Genomic DNA, 24,853 nt, shown 5'->3' on the forward strand with positions numbered 1-24,853 from the left:
GAGAATTTATTAAAAAATCAGTAACAGAAGCTTGAAAATGACACTAGCCAAATTACTACCCAGTAATCAAAACCAAAGTCAAATCCTCTAAATACCCTGAATGAGTTTCTTTAATTTAACGAGAAGCTTCTATTTTCTTATTAGGAAACACCTCCAGTTCTCAAATAAAGCTGGTTCATATAAAGCCAGCTGGAACTTTTCCATTTTGGCAGGAGAGCGTCTTGTTTTCACCATAAATAAATGCAGCTTCATAGTGATCACATTGGTGATGTAACCTTCTGAAGTAATGCTGGTTTGTCAGAATGCATTTCTCTCTTCTTCTTGTTATGTCCCCTGGATTAAATAACTTCAATAATGAGCCTGACGCTCAGTGGATGTTGTTGCTCTTATTTTTTCCTTCTTCCTTTTATGGAATTCTTCATCATGGTCGACACTCATAATTAGTTATGAATTGGGAAGACGCATTTAATATGTCCTGGGGATTATCAATAGATGGGTTTGCAGGGATTCAACTTTTATTACAATAAGCATTTCTTCCCACCAGTAAGACAATCAGCAGATGGTGATACTTTCCTTTCATTCTTGTCACATTTTTGATCACTTTACTTTTCTAAGGTTGCTGCGATCTCAAATGTATTGAAATTCCAGAAGATACCAATTCATAAGCTTTCAGTTAAGACTAAGATCAAGGTTTTAGTGCCAGCAGTTCATGAGTACCAGTAGGTTGCCATGCTATATGTGTTTGACAATAAGAAGATGTTGCAGCTTTCATTGTTCTTTCTATCGCGTAATCAGGTACTGCAATTTGCTTCACGCTCAGCAGATGTTGCTGCTCTTGTTTTTCTTCCCTGTATTTCACCATCTTGATCAGAAACACACAAATCCAGCTCATTTTGCCCAGGTTGGCACTACCTCAAATCTGTTGATTCTGTTGCATGTTCATAAGCTTTCTGTTAAGACCAAGATCATGATTCTAATTCCAGTAATTTGCAAGCAATCACGTGAAAGATGGACAGATCTTAGAATTATATGCTATACATAAATTAGATTTATATTCACAATCTTGGATGGTGAGAGTGTGAGAGTACCTTATGTACTGTTGCTGTGGTAACAACGAACAGCAAGACTTCTGGGAGACGTCCCCTAGCAATCAGTAGTTGCACCACAGCAGTGACAAAACAAAATGGTGGTGATGATGTGGAACAACGCAAATAAAAACATTTCAATCAATTTAAAGCAAATTACATCAAACCAAAAATGATTCCAAAAGATTTGCTCCACCAAATATAAAGGAAAAAATCAAAGAAATGATTATCCAAATCAAAAATATTAACAAGCCAAACCACAACCTAACCCCACAGTGATATCATGAAAAGAATATTTTTATTAAGTCTTTCAAAATTAACTCAAACAAAAATAACATTCAAAACTAAATTTAGTACAGCAAAAAACTCCAAAGTCACAACAGTAATAATGAAAGCAGCCAGCTTAAATAATGGTGCTGGCTGTAACTGAATGAGTGTCATGTAATAGTGGAAATACGTTCAGAGCTGTGGCACATGGAAGGTTTTGTTATTGGTGTAATGAAGGACACCTCCAAGAGGGAAACTGGAGAATGTCTAAGTTTTAAAACAACACAGTGGATAGAGTTCATTTACAAGCAGGTCTTTTGTCAGTAAATAGCATTCTAATATACTTGTCTTGCCTTTTAATAGATAGTGTTATCCACTTGTCTGTTAAACCTATAAGGCAGAGTAATGGAATTCATGTCATTTGTTATTCACCTCTCCACGTGCATCATACCCACTAAGTGGAAATTAATTATCCTGGATTGTTAACATTGTTTTTCTTTGACAGCAGCAAAATGGTGTTTTTTTTTTTTTGAGCATTTGGGTATGATCAAGATGGTGAAAACTGGTGGCATGGTGGTGCAGCAGTAGCGCTGTTGCCTCGCAGTTAGGAGACCCGGGTTCACTTACCAGGTCCTTCCTGTGTGGAGTTTGCATGTTCTCCCCTTGTCTGGGTGGGTTTCCTCCCACAGTCCAAAGACATGCTGATCCTAAATTGTGCTGAGTGTGTGTGTGTGTGTGTGTGTGCCCTGAAGTGGGCTGGCGCCCTGCCCATGGTTTGTTTCCTGCCTTGTGCCCTGCGCTGGTTGGGATTGGCTCCAGCAGACTCCCATAACCCTGTAGTTAGGATATAGCGGATTGGATAATGGATGGATGGATGAATCCTGAACTGAAGCGGTGAATCTCAAAATGGATGCAAAAATGTATTCAGTTCATTGTCTCTGGTGTTTATTTATTAAAATTCTCTTATAAATGGTGGCAGTTTAGGCTCTGCTAAAATGTGCCCTTAACGTATTGTGATATATGGCCAACCGTTTATCTTGGCCAATACCCCCAAGCCGCCAGATGGAGCCCTTCCTGCAATGTGGACATGTCCCGAATTCAAGCAGATACCGTGGGGGCCGCCAGGGGACACTGCAGGGAGGCATAAGGATTTATATTTTCATTATAGCCTCGAAGTACTACCTCGTCACAAGGACGGAAGAAATGAAGTACTTCCCGGCTGAAGAAAAAGAAGAGTTTTTGATCTGACCCGGAAGTGCTAGGAAGTCACGTGGACTGAGGGACAGAGGCATTTCCAGGTCAGGGACTATAAAAGGACTCTGGGAGATCCCAGCAGTGAGCCGAGTTGGGAGGAAGGGTGATTGAGCTGCAGGGAGTGGAGGATTGATTAGTGTGTCGATTATTATATTGATTTATTTGAGTATTGTGGAGTGGTGGTGCTTTGTGCACATTGATATTATAGTATATTTAATAATTGGGCTTTTACCTGGTGTCTGACGTGTGGTCTGAGGGTTCAAGGGGACGACAGCACCCACTATCTGTCACAGTATCTATTTTCAGATTGGTTATTGTTAATTTATTTTCAAAATTTTGAAGGTTTTTCACTGGCACATCATATCCTGCTTTATCTGTAAGACTGGCAGGTTTTAGCTACAGTCCTTCAAAAAAGGATTTGTAAAGTTACAAACATTTTGGATGCTGCAGTTTCTGTGCATAATGGCATACACAGTAAATGTTAAGCCAATGTATCAAATGTAGTGGGTTGTTTTTCTCAGCATAACTACAGGATGTCATACACTCCGTCACTCAAACTCATCATGCTTCCAGTTTCCTACTACCAGATAATAACAACTACTCAGGATCAAGAAAATCTTAGCAGACAGTAGGCTCTCTTCCATTTAGGCAATTCTTTATTTTCTCAAGCTTTGCTTTACCTCTGCCTCTGACTGCTAGATCTCATTTTTACTTACTACTTTGTTAGTGCTTGCTCTGTGTTTTTCTGACTTTTATACGGTGGTATTTTTACTTAACATTTACTTCTGTGTAAAGACAAAACACCTAGTCAATTTAATCTTACCTGTATGTTCCAGTCTTAGTAAGCTAATATTCATATATTCACATGCTATATTTAAATACAGTAAGTATTATTTTTGTTTTGTTTGCCTTTGGAATACGAAGGAAGGGAACAGGATCTCAAGCAAATCATTACAGCAATACATGATGATATGATTCTCTGAATGACGCATCATTGGATATTGTATCTGTTATACAGTATAGTGCCTCTATCTATCTATCTATCTATCTATCTATCTATCTATCTATCTATCTATCTATCTATCTATCTATCTATCTATCTATCTATCTATCTATCTATCTATCTATCTATCTATCTATTCATTTAATGACATTGTGATATATGGATGGCTGTTTATCCCGACCAATACCCCCAGGCCGCCAGGTGGAGCCCTCCCTGCAGCATGGAGGTGCCCCGAATGCCAGCAAGGAATCCTGGACAATGCAGTTTTTATCCCCAGCCCTGCTGGATACCATGGGGGCCGCTAGAGGACGCTACAGGGAGGAACAAGGATTATTTGCCCTACGCCCCGGAAGTATGTCCAAGTCACATGGACAAGAGGAATGACGTACTTCCGGGGTGAAGAAAAAGGATTTTTATCTGACCCGGAAGTGTTCCTAGTAACGTGGACAGAGAGGGCGAAACACTTTCGGGTCAAGGACTATAAATGACTGTGGGAAATCCTGACGCTGAGCTGAGCTGGGTGGAAGGGTGGCAACGCGTCTGGGAGTGGAGGATTGATTATTGTTTAATTATTAGTGATTGTTTATGAGTATAGTGGAGTGTAGGTGCTTGGTGCACTTTATTATTGTCCAGATAAATAAGTATTGGACTTTTACCTGGTGTCTGGAGTCAAATCAAAGGGTTCAAGGGAGCGATAGTGCCCCCTATAGATCACAACATGAAGACCTTCTGTGAATTATGGGGGCTGGGGGGAGAATTGTGTTCTATCGAGAGGAGCAAGCTGGTTACTAAATGTCATAAGAGTGTAATGCTTGCACTACTGCATCACAGTTCCAGAATCCTGCATTTGAATCTCCACTGCGATGAGTTTATGTTTCCTTCTCATATCTCTGTAGGTTTATCTCCAGGAATTCTAATTTTTTTCCACATTCTAAAGATGTTCAATTTAGGGTAACTGACAGCTCTAAAGTAGCCCAGTGTGGGTTAGTGCACAAGTGTGTCCTGTGATGGACTGAAATCCTGCCAGTACTGTGGCTGATAGCATAAGGTTAGACTTCCATTCTACAACTCTCAATTAAATTAACCACTTTAGAGAAGGGATAGACTGCTCCATTTTGCTATTAGTGTGAAACAACTGGCTAATAAATGCTTTCCCTCCCGGTAGTGTTTCATTAGGTTAAGTTGTAAGACTTGTGTCATTCATTCCTCTTTAATACACAGCCAGTGATGAGTTTTGTTCATAGGTATGAGGCCTTTGCAACCTTCATGTCTCAATCACCCAAAAGAAACTGAGGAACTGGCATCTGCTGACTTGAGCATATTGTGCCACAACATTCTTAAAGTGCTTATTCTTCTCTTGGCAAACCACTCAACTGTTTTCTTAACTGACTGAAATCAAATCAATGACAAATCGAAAACATTTCTCCTAATAATTTATGCCTCTAGCTACAACTTTGTTTTCAGGTTTATAGAAAGAAATATTAGTTAAGCTTTCAGCTTTACTTCAAAACAGGTGTATACTAACCACCTTTATGTTTTTGCTTCAACTTGAATATTCCCCAGTTGAACCAGATGAGACACACCAAGTACAATTAAAATAAAAATAAATTACATGGTAAATATCCTGACATTTAAGAAATAAGAGTTGTTATTTTTTACATATAGCAAAAATTGAACAGATATGCAATTACTCCAACAAAAATGTCATTATTGTTGGTCAGATTGTCTTCATCATACTCCATAATTAGACAAGCGAAAAAGTCCTCATCAAGAAGACCCTGTAATAACTATTGTCACACACACACGTGAGTAGGGAGAATCTTCAGGGATGCTATACTGCTTTTAATTCCACCCCGATTCATGGATTAGTGCTGTCATCTATGCCTTTCTTTTCATTTGCCCTCAGATCTGAAGACAGAAGGTACAAGGAACCATGACGTCACTTATGCTTCTACAGGAAGTCCTGCCCCTTCAGGTCCCAGGAAATATAAGAACAAACCACACCAGAAGTCATCAGACAGTCCATAACTCGCATCTGCATTACCAGAAGACCAGTGCGCTGGCCAGATACATTTTCTTTTTTTGTCTTTTTTGGCACTATCAACGTACTAAGTCAATGAGGTTCACCCTGTGGTACTCCAACACTTTATCTTTGTCCTGTTTTTTATTACACCGTCTATAGATTTCCTCCATCAAGACCACAAGGGAGGAACTGTTATCAATATGTACAAATGCAGAGGTCATCATTAGCAAAGAAGCTAGTACATGAAGTAAGTGCCAAAATATTCCCTGATAATTTAGATTCATTGTTCAGGTCTGTATAAATGTATAGGTTTGTATTGCGTCATTATTGTAACATCTAAAAAGTACAGTGTTATTTTGTCTCGGTAGAATAATATTTTATTCTCCTTTCCCCTTTTGTATTATTAATATGTAGCCTTTGTCAGAAATTTCACATACTGTTTATAAGGTACTGTACCATATAACTTCTCCCCACCTTCCCTTCTACAATTATAACCTCAGGAAATTAGGTGTAGTTAAAGACAAGCAGGAGTTTAATTACTGTACAATTTAAACAATTTATTATTGATAATATTCATAAATAGTAACAATATGCAAAGTACATTTGAATATTGGCAACCATGATACCTGATACATGGTGATGTGTAGTTTCAGGCAGCACACAGACTTGTTAGTTGCTTAAAATGTCTCTAGTTATGTCCTCATTTTCTGATCAGCTTTCTTCAGAACAGGCCACATGCCTGTCTCAATATGGCTGCCCAGCTGTTCTCTTCATTGTGTTTCCCTTTTCAGTTCATGGTTTGTGAGATGCTCCTTCATCAGTTGCTAAGAGAGATATCTCAATATGGCTGCCCAGCTGTTCTCTTCATTGTGTTTCCCTTTTCAGTTCATGGTTTGTGAGATGCTCCTTCATCAGTTGCTAAGAGAGAGAGAGGGGTAAAGCAAGCAAATTTATAGATTGTCTGTCCACACACTACAGCCAATAGGGCGTCATGGTACTTAAAGGTTTCTGATACAAGCCAGTTCCAAACAGCCATACTTCAGACCAATGGGGGGACAGAATACCTTCACACCTGCTCTCCAAACCATGTGTTAAGGTAAAGCTTGGCAGTTTGGCAGCCTGGCTTTCCTGAGGGGGTTGACTGAGAGACTTCAGCGGAGAAATATTAGCCAAACTTGTCTGAGGCACTGTCATAAAATTACAAAGACTCATTCCTAAAAGGGGGAAAGGGGTTCTTAACCATGAAACCATTGCTGTTATTATCAATAATGTAACACTAATGTTACATTGCTTTGTCTAAGTTACAAATAAAGTCATACAAAATATTTATCAACTTGTATGCAAAATTTCACATCACAACACATGTGCAAATCAACATGCAACACGTTACCATTTTCTGGGTATGACTGGATAACATACGTTAGACAATGGATGAAAATTTAGGATGAACTTTAGTAGTAAACCCTGAAAAAATAAAAAAAATGCAAATACGGCACACTGTATGCTTAGCCAGTCATTTAGACTTGAATACATCTAAGCTGTGCCTCTTGAAGTCTGATATGTTTTTATCAAAAGACCTCACTCTATTCAAGTTTAGATGTATTGTCATGTGACTATGATAAAATTAGATATTGGTCTTCTCTAAACTAGTGACAATACTCAAGATAAATCCAGAAGTGTTGCAAAAAACGTGAGCAGTAAAGTCAATTAAATGTAGTTGTGTATATTAGTGGCTTTTCTATAGCCAGAGAGCAAAACGTGTTTCTGATTCTAGTGACATGAGTGTTAATGACATCCACAGTTCTGAGTGAGTCCATCAAAGTGTCAGTAAAGAGGAATATCACCTTGAGCTTCATCCGATTTCACCTACACTCTTGGAGCATCCATGATCTGACATGTAGGTAATGGACTAGACGATACAGAAACACATACTCAGTCAGTGATCTCCACAACTGCTCCCTAGTGTTCTGAAATCAATAATTATTTTGTCGTTGCAAAAAAATCCTGGCTTAGGCTCTGCAAACACAGGCCTCAGGTGCAACAAATGGGTTCTGCTGCTTTTCCATTCTAGTGCTATGACACAAAATTCCTTACCTAATTAGCAAGGAAGATACAAATAGAAAAAGAAAATATGTAAATAGTAAGGATGTTTTATTATAAAATTACCCTCCAGGACTGCAATGGATGTGCTATTTAGTGTGCTAAGCTGGGGTTTGTTTCTGCTTTGCTCCATTATCCTTCTTTTAGCCACTTTGTCTAGAGCAGGAGTCTCCAACCTTTTTTCCCCTGAGAGCTACTTTTACAAAATGAAAATGGCTGAGAGCTACTCATGTTTTCTAACATTTATTCTCAAAGCTTATTTCAACCCAAACAAACTGAATAAGCTTGTTTTGCCTGAACATTTACAAAATGTTGATGTTCACAACTCACATTTTGCATTAAAACATCACAAAACATATTTAGTTCACCTGCAAGTGCAATTATTATGTCTGTATGCATTTTCTAGTGTATCTCACACTATTGAATTAAAATATGAATGCTGTCAAAACAAAATGCAATTACAAAAACACAGATATTACTTATTCATTTGTCATTTTGTTACATGTCACTGTTTCACTTCACATGTCCAGTTGCATGTGTGATGTGTTTTTTAGTTAGTCAGATGACTGGCACTGCATGGAGTCACCAAGAGAGGTGTAGGGTGGAGTGTAGACACTTAGGTTCACTCTTAAATCATTTAAATGTTCGTCTGTCAGTCTTGTTCTGAACTTTGATTTCATGACATTCATGTCAGACTCACAGAGGTATGAAGACCCAAACAAAACAGACATTTTCAGAGCTGCTTGGTGAACATTCTTCTAGTTATCTGGCTCTACTAAGCTCCAGAAATGCTGAGAATGCTGTTGAGACTAACTGCACATTATTTTGAAGGTTTAGTAATATATAATATATAAAATTCAATGTCTGTCTTTCTGTATTTCTGTCTGCTTTTCACAAGAGAACTACTTAACGGATTTAGATCAGGTTTTTTTCTATAATTTGCTTGAACATTTCGATTGATTTTGTGACTTCTCTCATTTTGCTAAGTATCATAGTTTGCTTGCAGTACCAATTTATTTGCACGAATCCGAGAAACACGCAGTGGGCTGAGGGGGGGCTCTCCTCGCTCACTCACTCGCCAGCTTCAGGGCGTAGTCCTTAACTCCACTTAGCTAGCGAACGAGAGAACAATTGAATTCAACTTTGTTTGATATTTAAAATGAAGTGTTACTTAGGTCTTGAGAGTCCGGATATTCTCTTAAGTGTATGCCACATTGAAAAGATAGATTGCAATTCAGATTGTGGATCGTGATATGACTTTTTGGAAAGATTGCCCACCCCTAATTTGACTACTCAAGTTTTCAAATTTATGTACGATTCATTAACCCTTTGGCGAGCTACTTGGAAAGGGGTTGCTAGCTACCGGTAGCTCACGAGCGATGTGTTGGAGACCCCTGGTCTAGAAGGTGGTTGGGCATGCTGGTTCTGTACCTTGTTTAATGGAATATTTCTGTTTTTTATTAGCAATGCTTTGTCTTAAAAGGGCCATGTTTTAATCTTTCATGTTCCTTTTTTATTTGCATTATATGCGTTCACATATAATGCAGGAAGCAGCTATTACGATAGCCATGTCTTTCCATCTGTCTGTCTGCATGAAACAACTTGGCCCCCCGTGGACTGATTTTGTTGAAATGTGGCACACTCAACCTTTAAAGAAATTCGTCAAGTCAGTTCAATTATGTTGAGACATTGCTAATAAGTTGTGCTCTACGAAGTTTTAAATTTAAAAATCTCCCATTGAAACATCCAACAGCGAAACATTCTGTTCTCCTTCAACTACACATCTCTTAACTGTTTACATTTTACCTGTTTAAATTTATGCAGACTTATATTTTTGTATATTTTTCTCATTTTCACCTTTCATAATCGCTAATTCTAGCAAACAGATGCTCGAAACAAGTTAATTAAACACCAGCAGACTATGTGTACTGGTAGGAATTTGCCGTCATGAGCGCACAGGAGGCAAGTCTTCTGTTGGCAAGCCTAGCTCCTTTATTCCTGCTTTATGAAGTCTTCCCAGTTGCTTGAGCACATATAGAAGAGAAAGATTGCATCAGCATCTCACTCCTCGTGATGCTTTAAGTCATGACAGATAAGTTAAATGATCTTCTTAACAATAAAAGTACAAAATGTAAGCAAGTAACATAAAAGGTTACAGTATCTAAATAGGAATGAATTACCATGCGGTTTATAAGCCATTATGTGCACAGTAAATCAACATTTATTCAGTTTCAACCTTACACCAAACAAAGCTCACAGCTCCATTATGTGCAGATTATAATATTTCACTATTTCACTGACATTGTAATTTACTAGAGTGACCAAATGTTGCTGGCTATGAATCACGATAAAACACTAAAGAAAAACAAAATGCCTGGTATTTACAGGCTGCCCATCTAAGAAAATTTTTCAACGCTGCAAACATTTTTCCGCTGAAACAAACTTCATCAGAAAATACAGTATTTAAAAGAACACAAAATTCCAAGGGGGAACACGCTTTTTGATGTAATTTATGTATAGTAGCAAGGTCAAAAATCCAAAGTGGACGGCTTAATTAAGAACGTTTGCTAAATTTTTACAACATTGCAAGGATGTCCAAGAAGCAACAAAAAATGAGGGTACCAGCATTTATTTGTTTCCACTTCAAGCACTACGTGGAATCGTTTGTGTTTATTTGTGAAAGTAATTTCTTTCCATGCCCTGATCCCCCTCAGATGATGATGAGATAAATCAGTCATTAAACAAATTAGGACGGGCATACATGCTACACACGTGACTTGTTTCTGGATTTTGAAAGTCTCGTCACCCTATAATTTACCATCAGAGGGTCACATTCACCTGATATCCATAACGGTTGGTGGCTGTAATAAAGATGGCCTTTCCCTCCTGTTATTTCCTATTTCCTAAAGTCCCATTTCATGAAAAATACTGTGGCCAGACAGGCTCAAGAAAAGAAAGATTACTAAAGGTTTTTCTTTTTGGGTTATGTTAATTGGCAAATGCAAAGTGTCATTATGTGTGTGTTTATGTGGGTGTTGTCCCAGGTCCATGTAATGGACTAGAATCCTGTCCAGGGGACTCATTTATAAAACTTTGCATGGATTTGAGCCTGAAAATATACATGCAGCAAAAAACAGCAAAATGCATAACCAATAAAAGACCTGATTTAGAATACCTTCCATATGCACATTTCTATGCAATTAATTGTTTATAAATCACAGTTATCTCAGAAATGTGTATGTGTGAACACGCCTTGACCCCCTCCCCAAAACAACCATATGTGGATTATGCTAATCAGCCTTGTACATATGCAGTCACGATACTGCAGAACTTCATTGGCTGGTAGAGCAGCCTCTCTCCTAACGTATCGAGTCCTATGGTGTGCAAAAGAGCACGTGTGGTATTGTAGCATCTTTGATCTGTGATCTGGGGGTCGGGGAAAGCCATAAGGCACCAGCATCTGTGTGGGTAGCCACTAATTACCTGACACAAGTAATAACATAATAGGGGTGTGTCACACATGTGTGTTTAGGAGACAGCTAAAGGGCTTAAATACAGGTAATTCCATGCCTGACCAGGGGGTGGCGGAGTGCACTAATTTTCCCTCTCGATCTTTTGCAGACCATTCTAGGGAAATCCCACCCGGCTCTGGGGCAGCCACTGACGTCACTTCTGGTTCCGGTATTGATGACATCACTTCCGCTACTGGCCTTTAAAGCTGCCATCTTTGCTTCATAGAAATCAGTTCTGTTTTGGACTCTGTTGAATGAGCATGGCTCTATATTTCTATCAGTTTTGTTGCCGTAAACGATTAAATGGATGGCTGCCCCAAACCTTCTCGATGTCTTGTGGTCGTTTTTGTGACAGGGTGTTACAATGAATGGCACAGACCATATAAAAGACTGAGGCTGCAGTCAGTTACCTAACTAACAAGCCAGTCACCACATATATCACCATAACGTCTATCAAAGGAACTTTGGTCTCAAAATAAATGAATCATGGGTTGACCCAGGCCACTGAGCCATGACGTTTGTCAGTCTCATCTTGACATCACACATGGTTTGTGCGTTAATGGAATGTCCCTTCTCCTGGTTAACAAAATTAGTTTTATTCTCACTAGGTGCCCTTATTGCAATAGGAGTACTGTGAAGTGCTTTGTTTATGTTAGGAAAACCAGACACTGCTGCAAATTGCCTTTTAATGTTGGCATAAAACATGTTATGTGTTATGTATGTATCATGGTTCAGCCAGCATACTCCCCCTGGCTGGTGTTCAAAGTTGAGTTTCTTGTTCGTTTTGTGTGATTTTATGCCATTTAGTTGTATTAAGGTATTTTTTGTTTATTATGTACATTTTTCTTTGTGTTGGTTTGTCCTTGGTCCTTGTGGTTTGTGGGTAGTCCCACTGGCCCACCACTACTAGGAACAGCTCTCCATCAAATTTAAAGGAGGACCACCCCATGATTCCTTGTGTTTCATTGAACATGTTGAAGAGGAGAGTGTTTTGGTGAGTTACTGTGCTATTGCTTTGCTTTGTGTTTTCTGGATTTTTGACCCTGTGCTTTGTTTTTGACTTCACCTCTTGTTTTGCAACTGTGCTTTCTGATTTTGTGAACCTCTGCTCTGATTCAGCCACTGCCTCTGGATTCTGTATTTGGACTCTTTTTGCTGTGTCTGCTTTGCCTCTTCATGCATCTTCTTGCACTCTTTGGAGCTTTGTTCTTGCGCAGCCATTTTTGTAAAAATAAACCTTTTCTTCTATCAAGCTTTGTCTTGTCCCTTTAGATTTCTAGATGGGGTATTTTTCCCCCTCTATTGGGCAATTTTGGAAGTGTTTTTGGAACTGTGCTTTTGAACCCAAGCAACTTCATGACAGTATGTACAACCACACCATGGATCTAGTGCCTTACCAGTACATCAATAGCATCCAGCACTGCCTGCATGATGAAATGAAGTTTGGCTGAGATACTCCTCACCTGTCAGCGACTTTCCTGAGAAGTGAAAACAGTTAAGCTATATCAACTGACTAAAAACAAACAAATATTTAAGTACAAATACGCAGAACTGGTCCACTTAAAAAAGGAAATAAAATACAGTCTGTACATCATATTCATCACTGTTTGAGGTTTAATATATTTGTCACATCATTGCACACTGTAATAACAGTTATGAATTATTACACGCATGATTTGTTAGTTTGGCTGGTTTGGCTGCATTTTCCTACTTGATTTAAGGGTGCTGTCATTTTCCAGTTTCTCTAAAACGTTGCGTATGTGTGGGTCACAGTTGCCATAAATACACACAAGTTCTCCCATCAAGTGTTCCCTTAGAAATCCCAAATTTTGTGTGGAAAGTTGTGTATGCACATTTCAGACCTCCTTTTTTGTGTATATGCATGTTGTTTAAATCTGACCACAGGCCTGCTTTCAGATTTTTGCCCAGTCCTGGTGAGACAGCATTTGGCCCTGCCAATCCTGATATGGATTGAGAAGGTTCTCCCACCTACCTACCAAACTCCAATTCCATTGTGGGCTACAGTGCCTGTACAACCCTTGCACGTGCCAGCATGTTGTGATATGCATACACTTTTAACTTGTTTTTCAGCTGTTGCAACTTTGGAATGGTGGGTTTTTCTCCAAGTTATCCAGTATTCCCCCCACATCACAAAAGCATTAATGTTAGTTTAATCAGTTTGCCTGTATTTCCATTTTGATTGGCCAAGTGGAAAACCATAATGAATGATGCTCTGTAAAGGCTGGTTCCCACCTCGTGTCTAATGTTTCTAGAATTTGGGACTCTAAATGTGGATTAAGCATATCTGATGATGGATGGATGGCCATTTTCAAATGTTACTGAATGCACAAAGAGCTGTATAAAGCTATGCAATTATTTTTACTTCACCCCTGGGATAAGGGGAACTGCCTGAGCTATAATCCAGATTTACAGTCCCACTCAGGCCTGATCATAAACCCATAATAACAGAAAAGCTGCAAGACAGTGAAGGTCCTCTCCTCAAGGCTTATACCTTGTGAGTAGACATATGTGCTTTGGATCATAATGTTGGTGATTCCCAATCCCCCAATTAATTAAATCAGAGAATTAGCAAACTAACTCCTGCAGGTCATATTGCTTGCACACTCTCATTTCATTCGCTGTCCTAATCAGTGGTCAGTCATGCCTGCAAATGGACTTGTAACAGGTACATTTGTGAGAGCAACACAGTAAGCAATAATGTAACACCACCAATTTGGGCAGTGGCAGCTATTCCTCAGTTATGACAAACACTTTATGCACAAGTCAATTCCTGTCTTCCTTAGAGGGCCATCATGGAGAGTAATTGCCTTTACCAATTCAATGTTCGAGGAGACCACAGGGACCTGTTCAGATTTGGAGACCTTGAGCTTTGATAGCAGTTGCAACTGACAGAAATGCATTTCACGGGCAAAAAAAAAAAAGGTGCAGCCCACAAACAAAGAGAACTAACTGGAAATTTTAATTTTGTGGCACAAGGCGACTTTAAACACAGTTGCTATGGAGAAAGGACCCTTCGATGCCCCTTGAGAATGCCTGTTTGAAAGCTCACATGCAGCATGCCTGGTAAATGTTCCCACTGTATTCTGAATTATTTTAAAGTGTTTACTCTTAATAAAATTATTCTCCAGTCCAGCAAACACCCACATGCTTTTCAACAAGCGCAGCGCACGGAAATGTAGGGAAAGGTGGGGGGTGGGGGACAACAGAAGTGGTGTGTGCTGCCTGCTCTTATCTCCAGTAGGAATGCATGGTCAGAATATTAAATTCCAGTAAAGTCCACCTACACAATGCCCTCTGCTTAGAGGCTAACATGGTATAGAGTGCCCTTTAAACCATTTCCCATCACTGAAAAAATCCCCCCCCCCCCACTCTCATCTTCAATAGAGGAATCCAGGAGCTATGCTGGCATCAGATATTGATCCTTCAGCCTTTCTTAAATGAGCATGACAAATACATTGCTTTTCTTGCTGAGCACTCACATTACAGTGCCCTCACGTCTATGCATCAATGCAGAGGAGTACATTGTTCTAGATACATTCAGAGGAGACAGTAAAGATTCTGCTATCCGGCAAAGAAGCAGTATGCAAGTAAAAAGGAGAAGGTTGGAAACTCCCTGGTGCAAGCAATTGTTTCTCTTCTCTCAGAATGGATGTTTTAATTCATGTGATTTATTGATGATCATTAGTGGCTATTTTTCATCAGTGGACATTGAAATTTTATACAAGGTTTTACCACCTTGAGATTAAATGAGCAGTGCCATCCAAAGTATATCCTTCATACTGTATTTCTAGACATTTTGGAGAAGGCATCCCTAAAAGGTGCTAAATAAGATCTGCATAACATTTGAAAACCTGCCTAATCCAATTTAGGGTTGCTGAAGGGAGCAATTCTGGGCACATGATTGAACAGTCCATCACTGGGCCCCCACACACAACCATACTGGCGCAGAAATCATTGGTAACCTGTTCCAGGAGTAGAGACCTGTTGTTAGCATCACTCTGTTGGTTCCTGCTTCTTTTCAAAATTTGATTTTAACATTCTGTTAATTAAGCCTCCTTTTTACATGCAAGGTTGTTATTGACCCTTGAAAGCCAAGTCAATTACTTGGGCCAAAATACTCAATCCATCCAGTCATCCATTTCCCAATCCTGCTTAATTCAATTCTACTGAGTGCCAATACTCTGCTGCTAATCTTCTATGACTGCCCATGTGAAAAGACACCAAAACTACTTGGAGCCTTTGAATTCAAGGATGAATGGATATAATCTTCTTATTTGACTGCCCAGCATGTACTATATATATAATATTGCAGAATGGCCAGAAGGGGGTGAGCAGCCATTTGCCTTTGATCACCAGGTGACTCATTTACTGTATAAAGCCTTGCTTAGATTCCATGCTAAAATTTTGCTTATACTAGAAAGGCTAAAACGGTGTAGGCACACAAAAAATTGAATTTATAAACCCTTATGTACACCAGGTCACATGCCAAAATCTTAAATCAACTACTGTATGTACACACTTTTTTGATACTCTCCATCACCTCTCACCAGCAACCATGAACGGCTTAAAATAATACCTTTTTTGTATAGTCATGACCGAACCACCATATAAATTTGGCCATATTCCTGAGTGACATCAAAACATGGGACAACACAGAAAATGAAACTTCAGTGAATGTAAAATTGAGGTATTACTGACATTTGGTGAAGTTTAAGGAGTGATCCTGGGGTCTTCTGACCCCATTGGTTGCCCTATGTTACTAAAGTAGGCCGGAGGTCAGATGCAATCCACACACAATCAAGCTCAAGGCATGAACACCATGCACTGGAAATGGCACCTGTCCAACCCATCACACTGTATAAATAAGGATTAATTTTTTATTATTAAGTTCTTTAAATTGTTACTTTTATATACTGATTGCTATGAAAACATTATCCAAAATAATCGTCTTGATCTCTTTGTGCATTACCTTCTTTTACAGTCTCAATAAAGAAGGAATGATTGTGTATTTATTTTTTTCCGCACTAAGGTTCAAAAGTGAGTAGACGGATTTTTATAGAACTGTAGGAAGGTGAGCAGTATGAAATGCAATTTATAAAATAATGATTTAATGTAATATTACTCAAGATTACATAGGGTTGTAGTGGTTAGTGCTGCTACCACACAGCTTCAGAGTCCAGGGTTTAATTCCAAGCCCACTCGTTTCCTTTATGGCGTTTACATTTTTTCCTTGTGTCTACATGGATTTTCTTGGCATATCTCAAGGGCATCACAGTTGTGGTGTCCTGGTTATAAATTCTGGTTTGAGCACTGTCTTTGTGGTGATTCTATATTCTTATTTCTTCATAAACCCTTCTTTCCTCGTCCCAAAGACATTCAGGTTATGTTAACTATGGACTCTAAATTATCCCCTTTGTGAGTGCGTGAGTTTGACTCTGTGGGCATAAGCTGACCATTCCTAATGTTACCTCTCAACTTGCTCCCTGATCTGCCTGTTTAGAAAATGAAAGGATGAAAGTAACATTGCTCTTCAGTCTTTGCACTTTTCTTTTGTTACACCGCCCAGGGCAGTGTCAGCAGTACTGTCAGCAGTAAAATTAAATTAAAGTTGCAAACAAAGAAAATAAGGAGACAATGAGACTGTGCAGCTTTTCTGTGTAGCTACACTCATTTGAATGAGAAATGAGCACAGCAGTCTGAACAGTGCTCCCAATTTCACATTGCTACCTCTACTGGTTGTCACAGGAATGATTAATTCCCCTAAGTCTTAATGAAATGACATGGAGTATCTTAACAATAACTAGCATTAAATCAACTACTTCACACATGATTAAAAATAAAGCCAAACAATTATTACATTTTGAAACGTCACATTCTCACCAGCAAAGATATGGCTCCTTAATGTTAATTTTTCCTTGCTGTCTTCAATAACATATCCTCCAATAACTTCAATAACTTATACACATTAAAACATTCAGTTACTGCCGAAACATTCTAATACATAGATGATAAATAAATTTTGATTGACAGTATTCATGATGTATGACAATAAAGTGGGATAAAACATGTATTGTAAAAATTAGAGTGTGGGATGTAAGTGCCTGATGCTATGCACTGTAGAGAGTGAAAAGGAAAGGATTAACACTGTGATTTCTGAGCCCACATCTGCTGAATTAAATGCGACCTGCGGCTAGTAAGAAGACTGACTTAACAAGTGGTAACTGGACAGCCTTGTAGGTTTGTCTAACTGTCACAGTCTCTATAACTTTTCTCACTCTCCTGGACAGTATTATCAGTTCTGGCTCACTCCCCATCCAGGATATGGTACTGTAGGTGCAGCAGGTAAAAGTGTAGCATTACCCATTTTGCTTTGCTTTGTCAAACAACACCTTTCCTTAAGATGCAGCTGCCAGAACCTGTGAACTTCAGCTCAAGTGTCAGTTTTCCTCACAGGGCCCCTCTTTGGAATGCAATTTCTGGGTCTCATCTGATAAGATCACAGGCAAGCTGACTTCCAGGGATGTTTCCATGATGTACCACTTAAACAATGAGACATATCTCAACGATAGGCAACCTTGATGGACAAAACTGTGTTGTAAAAATTGTGAACCAAATGGTTGGGCTTATATCACCGAAGAAACCAATGGAAAAATGTCTACTCCAAGTTGAAGGTCAAATGAACAACAGAGACAAAAATATAATACACAAAATGTTCTGAAGGATGGCTAAGAGACCTGTATTCAAGAAGATTGGATAGTTGTTATATATTGTGAAAAAGAGACTAAAGAGACATATTAATGGTTGGGGAACCGTCCCCATATACTGCAGGTGAGCCAGAATATTTGCTTCTTCTTGTACAGAGTATAAGAATTAGCATATAGACTCGGCAATCATACTGGAAAGGCGGCTGGTTTTTATGGCAGATGGACCGGAAGTTGGTGTAGAGGCGAGATGACGTGAACGGGATGGGACGGAGATGATGTCATCAGAGAGCGAACAGGTTGAAGTCGTCATGTGGGGACGGCTGGAATGTGGAAGGTCTTCCTTGTTTGTGCTCGTTTTTTAGTGGAGACTTCACGTATCAGGATTCATCTGTTCTTCGGTCTTTCTTATGGAAAATGGAGAGAAGCGTTAGTACGCCGTCTTATATCCCTGTCCGGTGAGTTTTCACGCTCCATTTGTCCTTTTGGCTGCCCCCTAATCGCCCATGTGTGACAATATTCATAAATTTCAAGGGTAGTGGCTCAACCTAGAGAGTATAAGAAGAACCAGAATGTATCAAAATAGGCTTTTATTTTATTTTATATTATATAGATCATTTAGGTGTAAACCAATGAACCAACCAGAGTAAATGTGTGCCTTTGATTGACACTGTTATGTAAATTCAGTTGTTTATAACATAGAACTACACCTTTAATATTGGACCATTCTCAGCATGCTATAACAGACTGCTATGAGTGATGCTCGCTCCTCAGTTTGATGCTGCCGGTGCAATAAATGATGCAAATGGACAAGCTTTTCTCCTGCCTGATTACTGACTAAAAGATTTTATTAGATTTGTCATGTTAGAGGATATGTTTCTTTCTTTAATTAAGATGTTGACTTCTACCACACAGGACCCCTGATGCCTAGAGTTTGGCCACAACTCAGAAGGGCAACCTGATGTTGGACTATAGGAGTGCCTTAAGTCCAAAACACACTAAAGTAAAGCAAGGTGCACAAGCAAGAGAAAGACTGTATCTAAAAGCCTTGCATTCATCTTGCAGGTGTTGAATGATCACTGACTACCCAGCAGACATAAAATGTATGCTAGCATAAAGTATATAAAACCTTGGAGAAGAATGCACTACTGCTGGCAGCCAAAATGTGTGACCAAAAGAAGGAAAAGGGCTGTTGAACAAAGAAAAAGCAGGCTGAACATCCTTCCATGTGTGAAAGCCGACCCAAAAGTATTGGAACAAAGCATAGCAAATGCCCAGAGTCAACAAGAACTAAATATCTACTTTGATTCCGAGAACCGTTCATTATAACTTAGTAGTTATAATAAAGCCAGCTAATGTATTATCATATTGGTATCACTGTAACAGAGAAGTTTCTCTGCACAGGAGAGTTCAGAGCAGCATCTTATACGCACAACTGTGGTAAGCCAGTGTAGACTAGCGGGGAGCAAATCAATGTCACCTTCATGTGCAGATGTTAAAAATGTACTCACCTTGACCATACTAATTGAAAGACCAAAATTCAAAATTTATATGTCTTTTTCTAAAGGACTGAAAAGAATCAAACTAAGCTAATGCAGATTATATTTTTGTTTGTCTTTTCTCTGTATATTCTCCCATATATCCATCTTCTATTATCCTTATGTATACATTGTAGTACTTGGTCAATTGCAACAGCTACATGTATGTTTCGGTTATTTGTTGAAAATTGGTCCATCACCATGTCCAGAGCACAACAGACAAAAGTGAACATTATTTAATGTGGGCCTTCACCAATTTATGATCATCATTCTTAAATTGTATAGATCCCTTCATAGCTCTGGTTTCCCAGGCTGGAAGGTAAACCAGAGATCCCTTACACTCACCACAAAAGTCCTTCCATAAAGTCTGCTTGCGCTCATCAGGTGAGGTTCCTGGGGCATCTGACAAGTGTTCTTCCTCAAACTGTAGTGTCACTCTACTCTCTCGGATTTGCTTTTAGCCATTATTAAAAATTGTGTTTATTTTATACCCGTAACGGCGCACTACACGTTAACGTGCAGTGAATACACTTGACTTGAGCATTCATAGTTTTCATCCTCTTTCTCTGTACATTTAGCATTCATTTGCTCAGAGGTTGATGCACTTGCTGCTTCCTGAGTAGCTCTTCTTTTCTCCACCCTAGCGGTCTGGTTCTTCTCTTCTTTCGTCTGCATCTTTTTGCGGTAAAACTGATTAAGTCACTGTTTGTGTTGCAATTACTTGATACATTTTCCTTAGTTTTTCACTGAAGCTGGCACTTAAATCTTCAATCTGCCTCAAGAATGATATAAGATACTGTATGAAGAGGTAAGGGAAGTAACGTCGAAGGTGGTAGGTAATGAGAACGGCGCCCATAAACTGGCCGCTGGTGAGATTTGATTCTACAATACAATAAAATATAAAAAATAGGAATAACCTTGGAGGGCAATCATCACTCCAAAAGTGGATAGTAGACGTCACATAGTATATGTGTACCAAATTTCAGGTCAATAGGTCAAACGGTTTGCGAGCTACAGGTCATTTAAAATCCTGGACAGACAAATGGACAGCCACGGTAGCGTATTATATAAGAAGAAAAGGGCTTCAGGCTTGAAAGGCACAGAAGATAGTTCAGTCAAACTGTACTTTATTTTTAGTTAGTAATGAAGGAGCTTCCTGCCTCACAACAAGGAGGCCATTATTCAAGTCCTGGGTGCTTCCTGCATAGAGTCTACATATTCTCTCTTTGTCCACATGGCTTTCCTCCAGGTGCTCTGGTTCCCTCCCATGTTCCAAAAACATGCAATTTAGGTAGATTGGTGATCCTAAAAAGTTCTGTTCAGAGATTGTTCCTGCCTGATGACCCTGACACTTTTGCCTCTCTGATCCAATGTCTTACTTGTATTTTTGATAGGATGAGTAGTACCTTTCTCAAACTAAATAAGGAGAAAACAGAAATCTTGGTGATTGACAATAGCGAGGGTATTATAAATAAACTTGATCTCTTAGGCATAAACGTCAAGATGTAGGTAAAAAATTAGGGGTAATTATTGACTCTGACCTGAAATTTAAATCAAGTATTAAGCAAATCACAAGAGGCCTCATGCATAACACTGTGCGTAGAATTCGCACTATAACATGACGTAAGCACAAAAGCCGAAATGTGCTTATGCACAGAAAAATCCAGATGCAGGAATCTGTGCGTTCGCCAACTTCCACGTTCTTCCGCTACATAAATCCCGCTCAGAGTTGAAATTAACGCACGTGCGCGCGCCTACTGCCCCACCCCAACTCCTCCCAGAATTACGCCTCTTGGAATATGCAAATCAATATAAATAGCCCCTTACCTTCAGCGCTTCAGCAAGACAATGACGAAAGCACGTGAAAAAACAAAAAAAAAAAACAAAACACTTCAGCGAATGTGAGATGGAGGTCCTGCTAGCTGAAGTAGAGACCAGGAATATGTTTTATTTGGCAACTTAGGAAGTGGCATTAGCAACAAAAGGAAATTGATGGAGTGGCATAGCGTGGCGGACGCGTCAAGAGTGCTGGAGCAGAAAATCGTACTGTGACCGAATTAAAAAAGAAGTGGTCAGACATCAAAGTTGTCGTGAAAAGGAGAGTCGCAGCTCATCATCTGCATGTTAGCTCCACTGGAGGAGGTACTGAACTCCCGGAGCTCACACCGTTTGAGCAGCCAGTTCCAGCAATTATTGGCGACACACTCATTGTCGGCATTGTACCTGCGGGTGAGGAAGATTCTGACATCACCACAGGTGCCAGTGAGTTTTTATTTCTTTTTTGATTAACATGACCCATACTCGTGTAAATAATTTGCATGAGTAATAAGACAGACAATCAGGTATTAATTACTGTTTATTTACTTCTAGACAATAGTACAAAAGCTGACCCAAATGAGGAGGACATGGTTCCGGGCGATGATGGTGCTGCTTCTGTGCCGACCACATCTTCGGGCACTGGCTGCTCACACACCCCTGCCACGGAAACTGGTGGGCGATCATCTGGCCATGTGCTGACTGATGCTGTCCTAGAATCTCAAAATGCATTGGTGGATGCGGTGAGAGATGTGGCCAATGAACTAAGAAATATCAAGGCCATATTGTATGACATTAGCGAAAAAATTAACTGATTTAGTGAAGAATAAAATGATGCATCTGCTTACCTGTTTTTACATTCTGTTAATTACATTCATTCGACATTGTAATGCTGTCCGGTGTGGCTGATTATTTGGTGGTCCAGGGTCAGGTTCATCATACCGCATCTCTTCAGGTATGGGCAAGCTACGAATGAGTGCCATATTATGTAGAATGCTACATGCTTCCACAATGCGACACACTTTCTGTGGACTATAGAGCAGCACTCCACCAGTCTTATCCAGGCAGCGCCAACGGCCCTTAAGCTGCCCTATAGTACGTTCTACCACTGCCCGAGCCCGAGAGTGGAGGTCTGTATAACGTTGCTCTTGTTCAGTCAGTGGGTTGGCGAGAGGGGTGAGTAGCCACGTCTTCATCGGGTACGCACTGTCACCTGAATAATTGTGCTATATGGTTACATCGTACAGATAACGTACAACTGTAACCAAAAAGGTAATAAATGTCTTGTCTTACCGAGAAGCCAGCCGTCACGCACAGCACCATTTTCAAGTTTGTTCCCCACACTACTATGTCTCAGGATGAATGAATCATGAGTTGAGCCAGGCCATTTCGCAACAACATTAGTGAGGCGCATTTTTGCATCACTGATGATTTGCACATTAATAGAGTGAAAATGCTTTCTATTCACATAAACAAACTCATTCTGTGATGGTGCCTTTATAGCAATGTGTGTGCAGTCGACTACTCCGATTACATTGGGAAAACTGGACATTGCTGCAAATTGCGCTTTGATGTTTGCCTGTTCAACCGTAGTGTATGGAAATCTTATATATCTGCTTGAAAAGCGGATAATACCATCCCATACAGCTGGCATAGCACGACTCAGTGATGACTGAGAAATACCGGATTGGTCAGCCAGTTCACACTGAAAAGCTCCTGTGGCTAAAAACCCGAGAGTGGACAAAACTTGCAAAGGAACAGGTAGAGCGCAATTCCTCAAAGTCTGCCTTTGTACAGCTGGTGCCAGTTTCAGTTGGAAATCTAAACCGACTTAGAAGCCAGTCATCATCATGTGCCAAGAAATCAGTATGATCTCTGAATATGCGTTCTCTTCTAATCCTTCCATTTACGAGGTCCTCTAGCAACGCTAAAGCAGCCATGCCAGTGGAATAGTTTGGCTATTCTGTGCACCATTATATTGTTATAGGTTGTTTACAATCAGGTGCCTTAAATTTATGAACGATATGCGGTTAATTTCAGTGTATTCGATTAAGCTGCCGTCGTGGATGTGGATCTAAGAAAGGGTAACCACACAGGAACAATAGCACTGCTTTGACGCTGGGTGCCGCCAGTCTGCAAAACCGTGCGGAGAACTTGCGTACGACAGGGTATGAGGTACCGTGGAAAAGTGAGTGGCTTTACGCCAAGTATAGGTTTTATACATCGCGATTTGAACATGGAAATGTTCTTACGCAACATTTCTGTGCGTACGCACCGTTTATACAGTACATGAGGCCCAAAGTCTGCATTTTTTCACTTAAGTAATGCAGCAAAAGTTAGACCTCATATAAATTTGCAAGCCAAAAAATTAGTTCACAGTTTTGTTTTTAGTTGACTAGATTACTGTAATGCACTCCTAACTACCTAAGAAAGACATCAATCCGCTGCATTACGTGCAGAATGCAGCAGCCAGAATCTTAATTAGGAATGGAAAATTTGAGCACATCTCCCCAGTTTTAGCGTTGTTACATTGGTTATTGTGTCATTCAGAATTGTCTTTAAAATACTACTAATGGTTTACAAACCCTTAAATAATCTCTCTCCGTCCTATATTTTGGAATGCCTGTTCCCCTATACTCCAAGTCATAACCTTAGATCTTCAAATGGAGATCTGCTTATAATTCCAAGAGCCAAACTTAAAAGAAGTGGTAAGGCAGCCTTCTGCTGTTATGCACCGAAAAACTGAAATACTTTAACAGAAAGTTACCAGGCTAGTCATTTAAAAATCCATTATTTTAATTTGTCTTTTTCATAGCTATACTTTAGTTGTAATTCCTGATACACTATATGAGCATAGAATTATATTCTTCAAGGTCCCGCAATGTGTACTAATCTCTTCTGTCTTTCTAGTTCTTCTGTGATGACCACCACCTGATTAAGGCATCATGCAGCACCCTGTGTTGATGGATTGAAGGCAGGTGTCCCAGCTGTCCACAAGACCAACAGCATCAAATACTTTCATGTGAAGCCTGAAAATAAAGAGTACTGATATATAACCATTTATGTTAAGTAGAATATCCAATGGTGGCTGGGTGTTTTTTTTCCTTGGAACCCCTACAGATTTTATTTTATAATCCAGCCTAATGGAAGTTGTTTTTTTGTTTTTTTTCTGTCCTCCCAGCCATCTGACCTTACCTTCTTCCATCCATCCATTTTCCAACCCGCTGAATCCAAACACAGGGTCACGGGGGTCTGCTGGAGCCAATCCCAGCCAACACATGGCACAAGGCAGGAACCAATCCCGGGCAGGGTGCCAACCCACCGCAACTTACCTTCTTCCTTTATTACTTATTCTTTAATATTACTGTTTATTCTTTTTTGTTTTTCATTTCATCTATCTTTTTGTCATCTTGTAAAGTACTTTGAGCTACATTGCTTACAGTATATGAAAATGTGCTGTATAAATAAATGTTGTTGTTGCTGTTGCCTTGTGCATGATGCATGCTGGGATAAGCTCCAGCTTCCCTGCTCTGA

General features: G+C 39.6%; 1 protein-coding gene across 1 annotated transcript; it reads left to right on the forward strand.

Moving 5' to 3' along the window:
* Positions 1-14,708: 14,708 nt before the first annotated feature.
* On the forward strand, positions 14,709-22,134 carry LOC127529717 (uncharacterized). Its single transcript, XM_051934304.1, has 3 exons — positions 14,709-14,852; positions 21,511-21,766; positions 21,875-22,134. The coding sequence occupies exons 1-3, from the start codon at positions 14,709-14,711 to the stop codon at positions 22,132-22,134; spliced, it is 660 nt and encodes a 219-aa protein (XP_051790264.1).
* The last annotated feature ends 2,719 nt before the right edge of the window (positions 22,135-24,853 follow it).

The sequence above is a fragment of the Erpetoichthys calabaricus genome, chromosome 11, assembly GCF_900747795.2.
Source record: "Erpetoichthys calabaricus chromosome 11, fErpCal1.3, whole genome shotgun sequence".
NCBI classification, from domain to species: domain Eukaryota; kingdom Metazoa; phylum Chordata; class Cladistia; order Polypteriformes; family Polypteridae; genus Erpetoichthys; species Erpetoichthys calabaricus.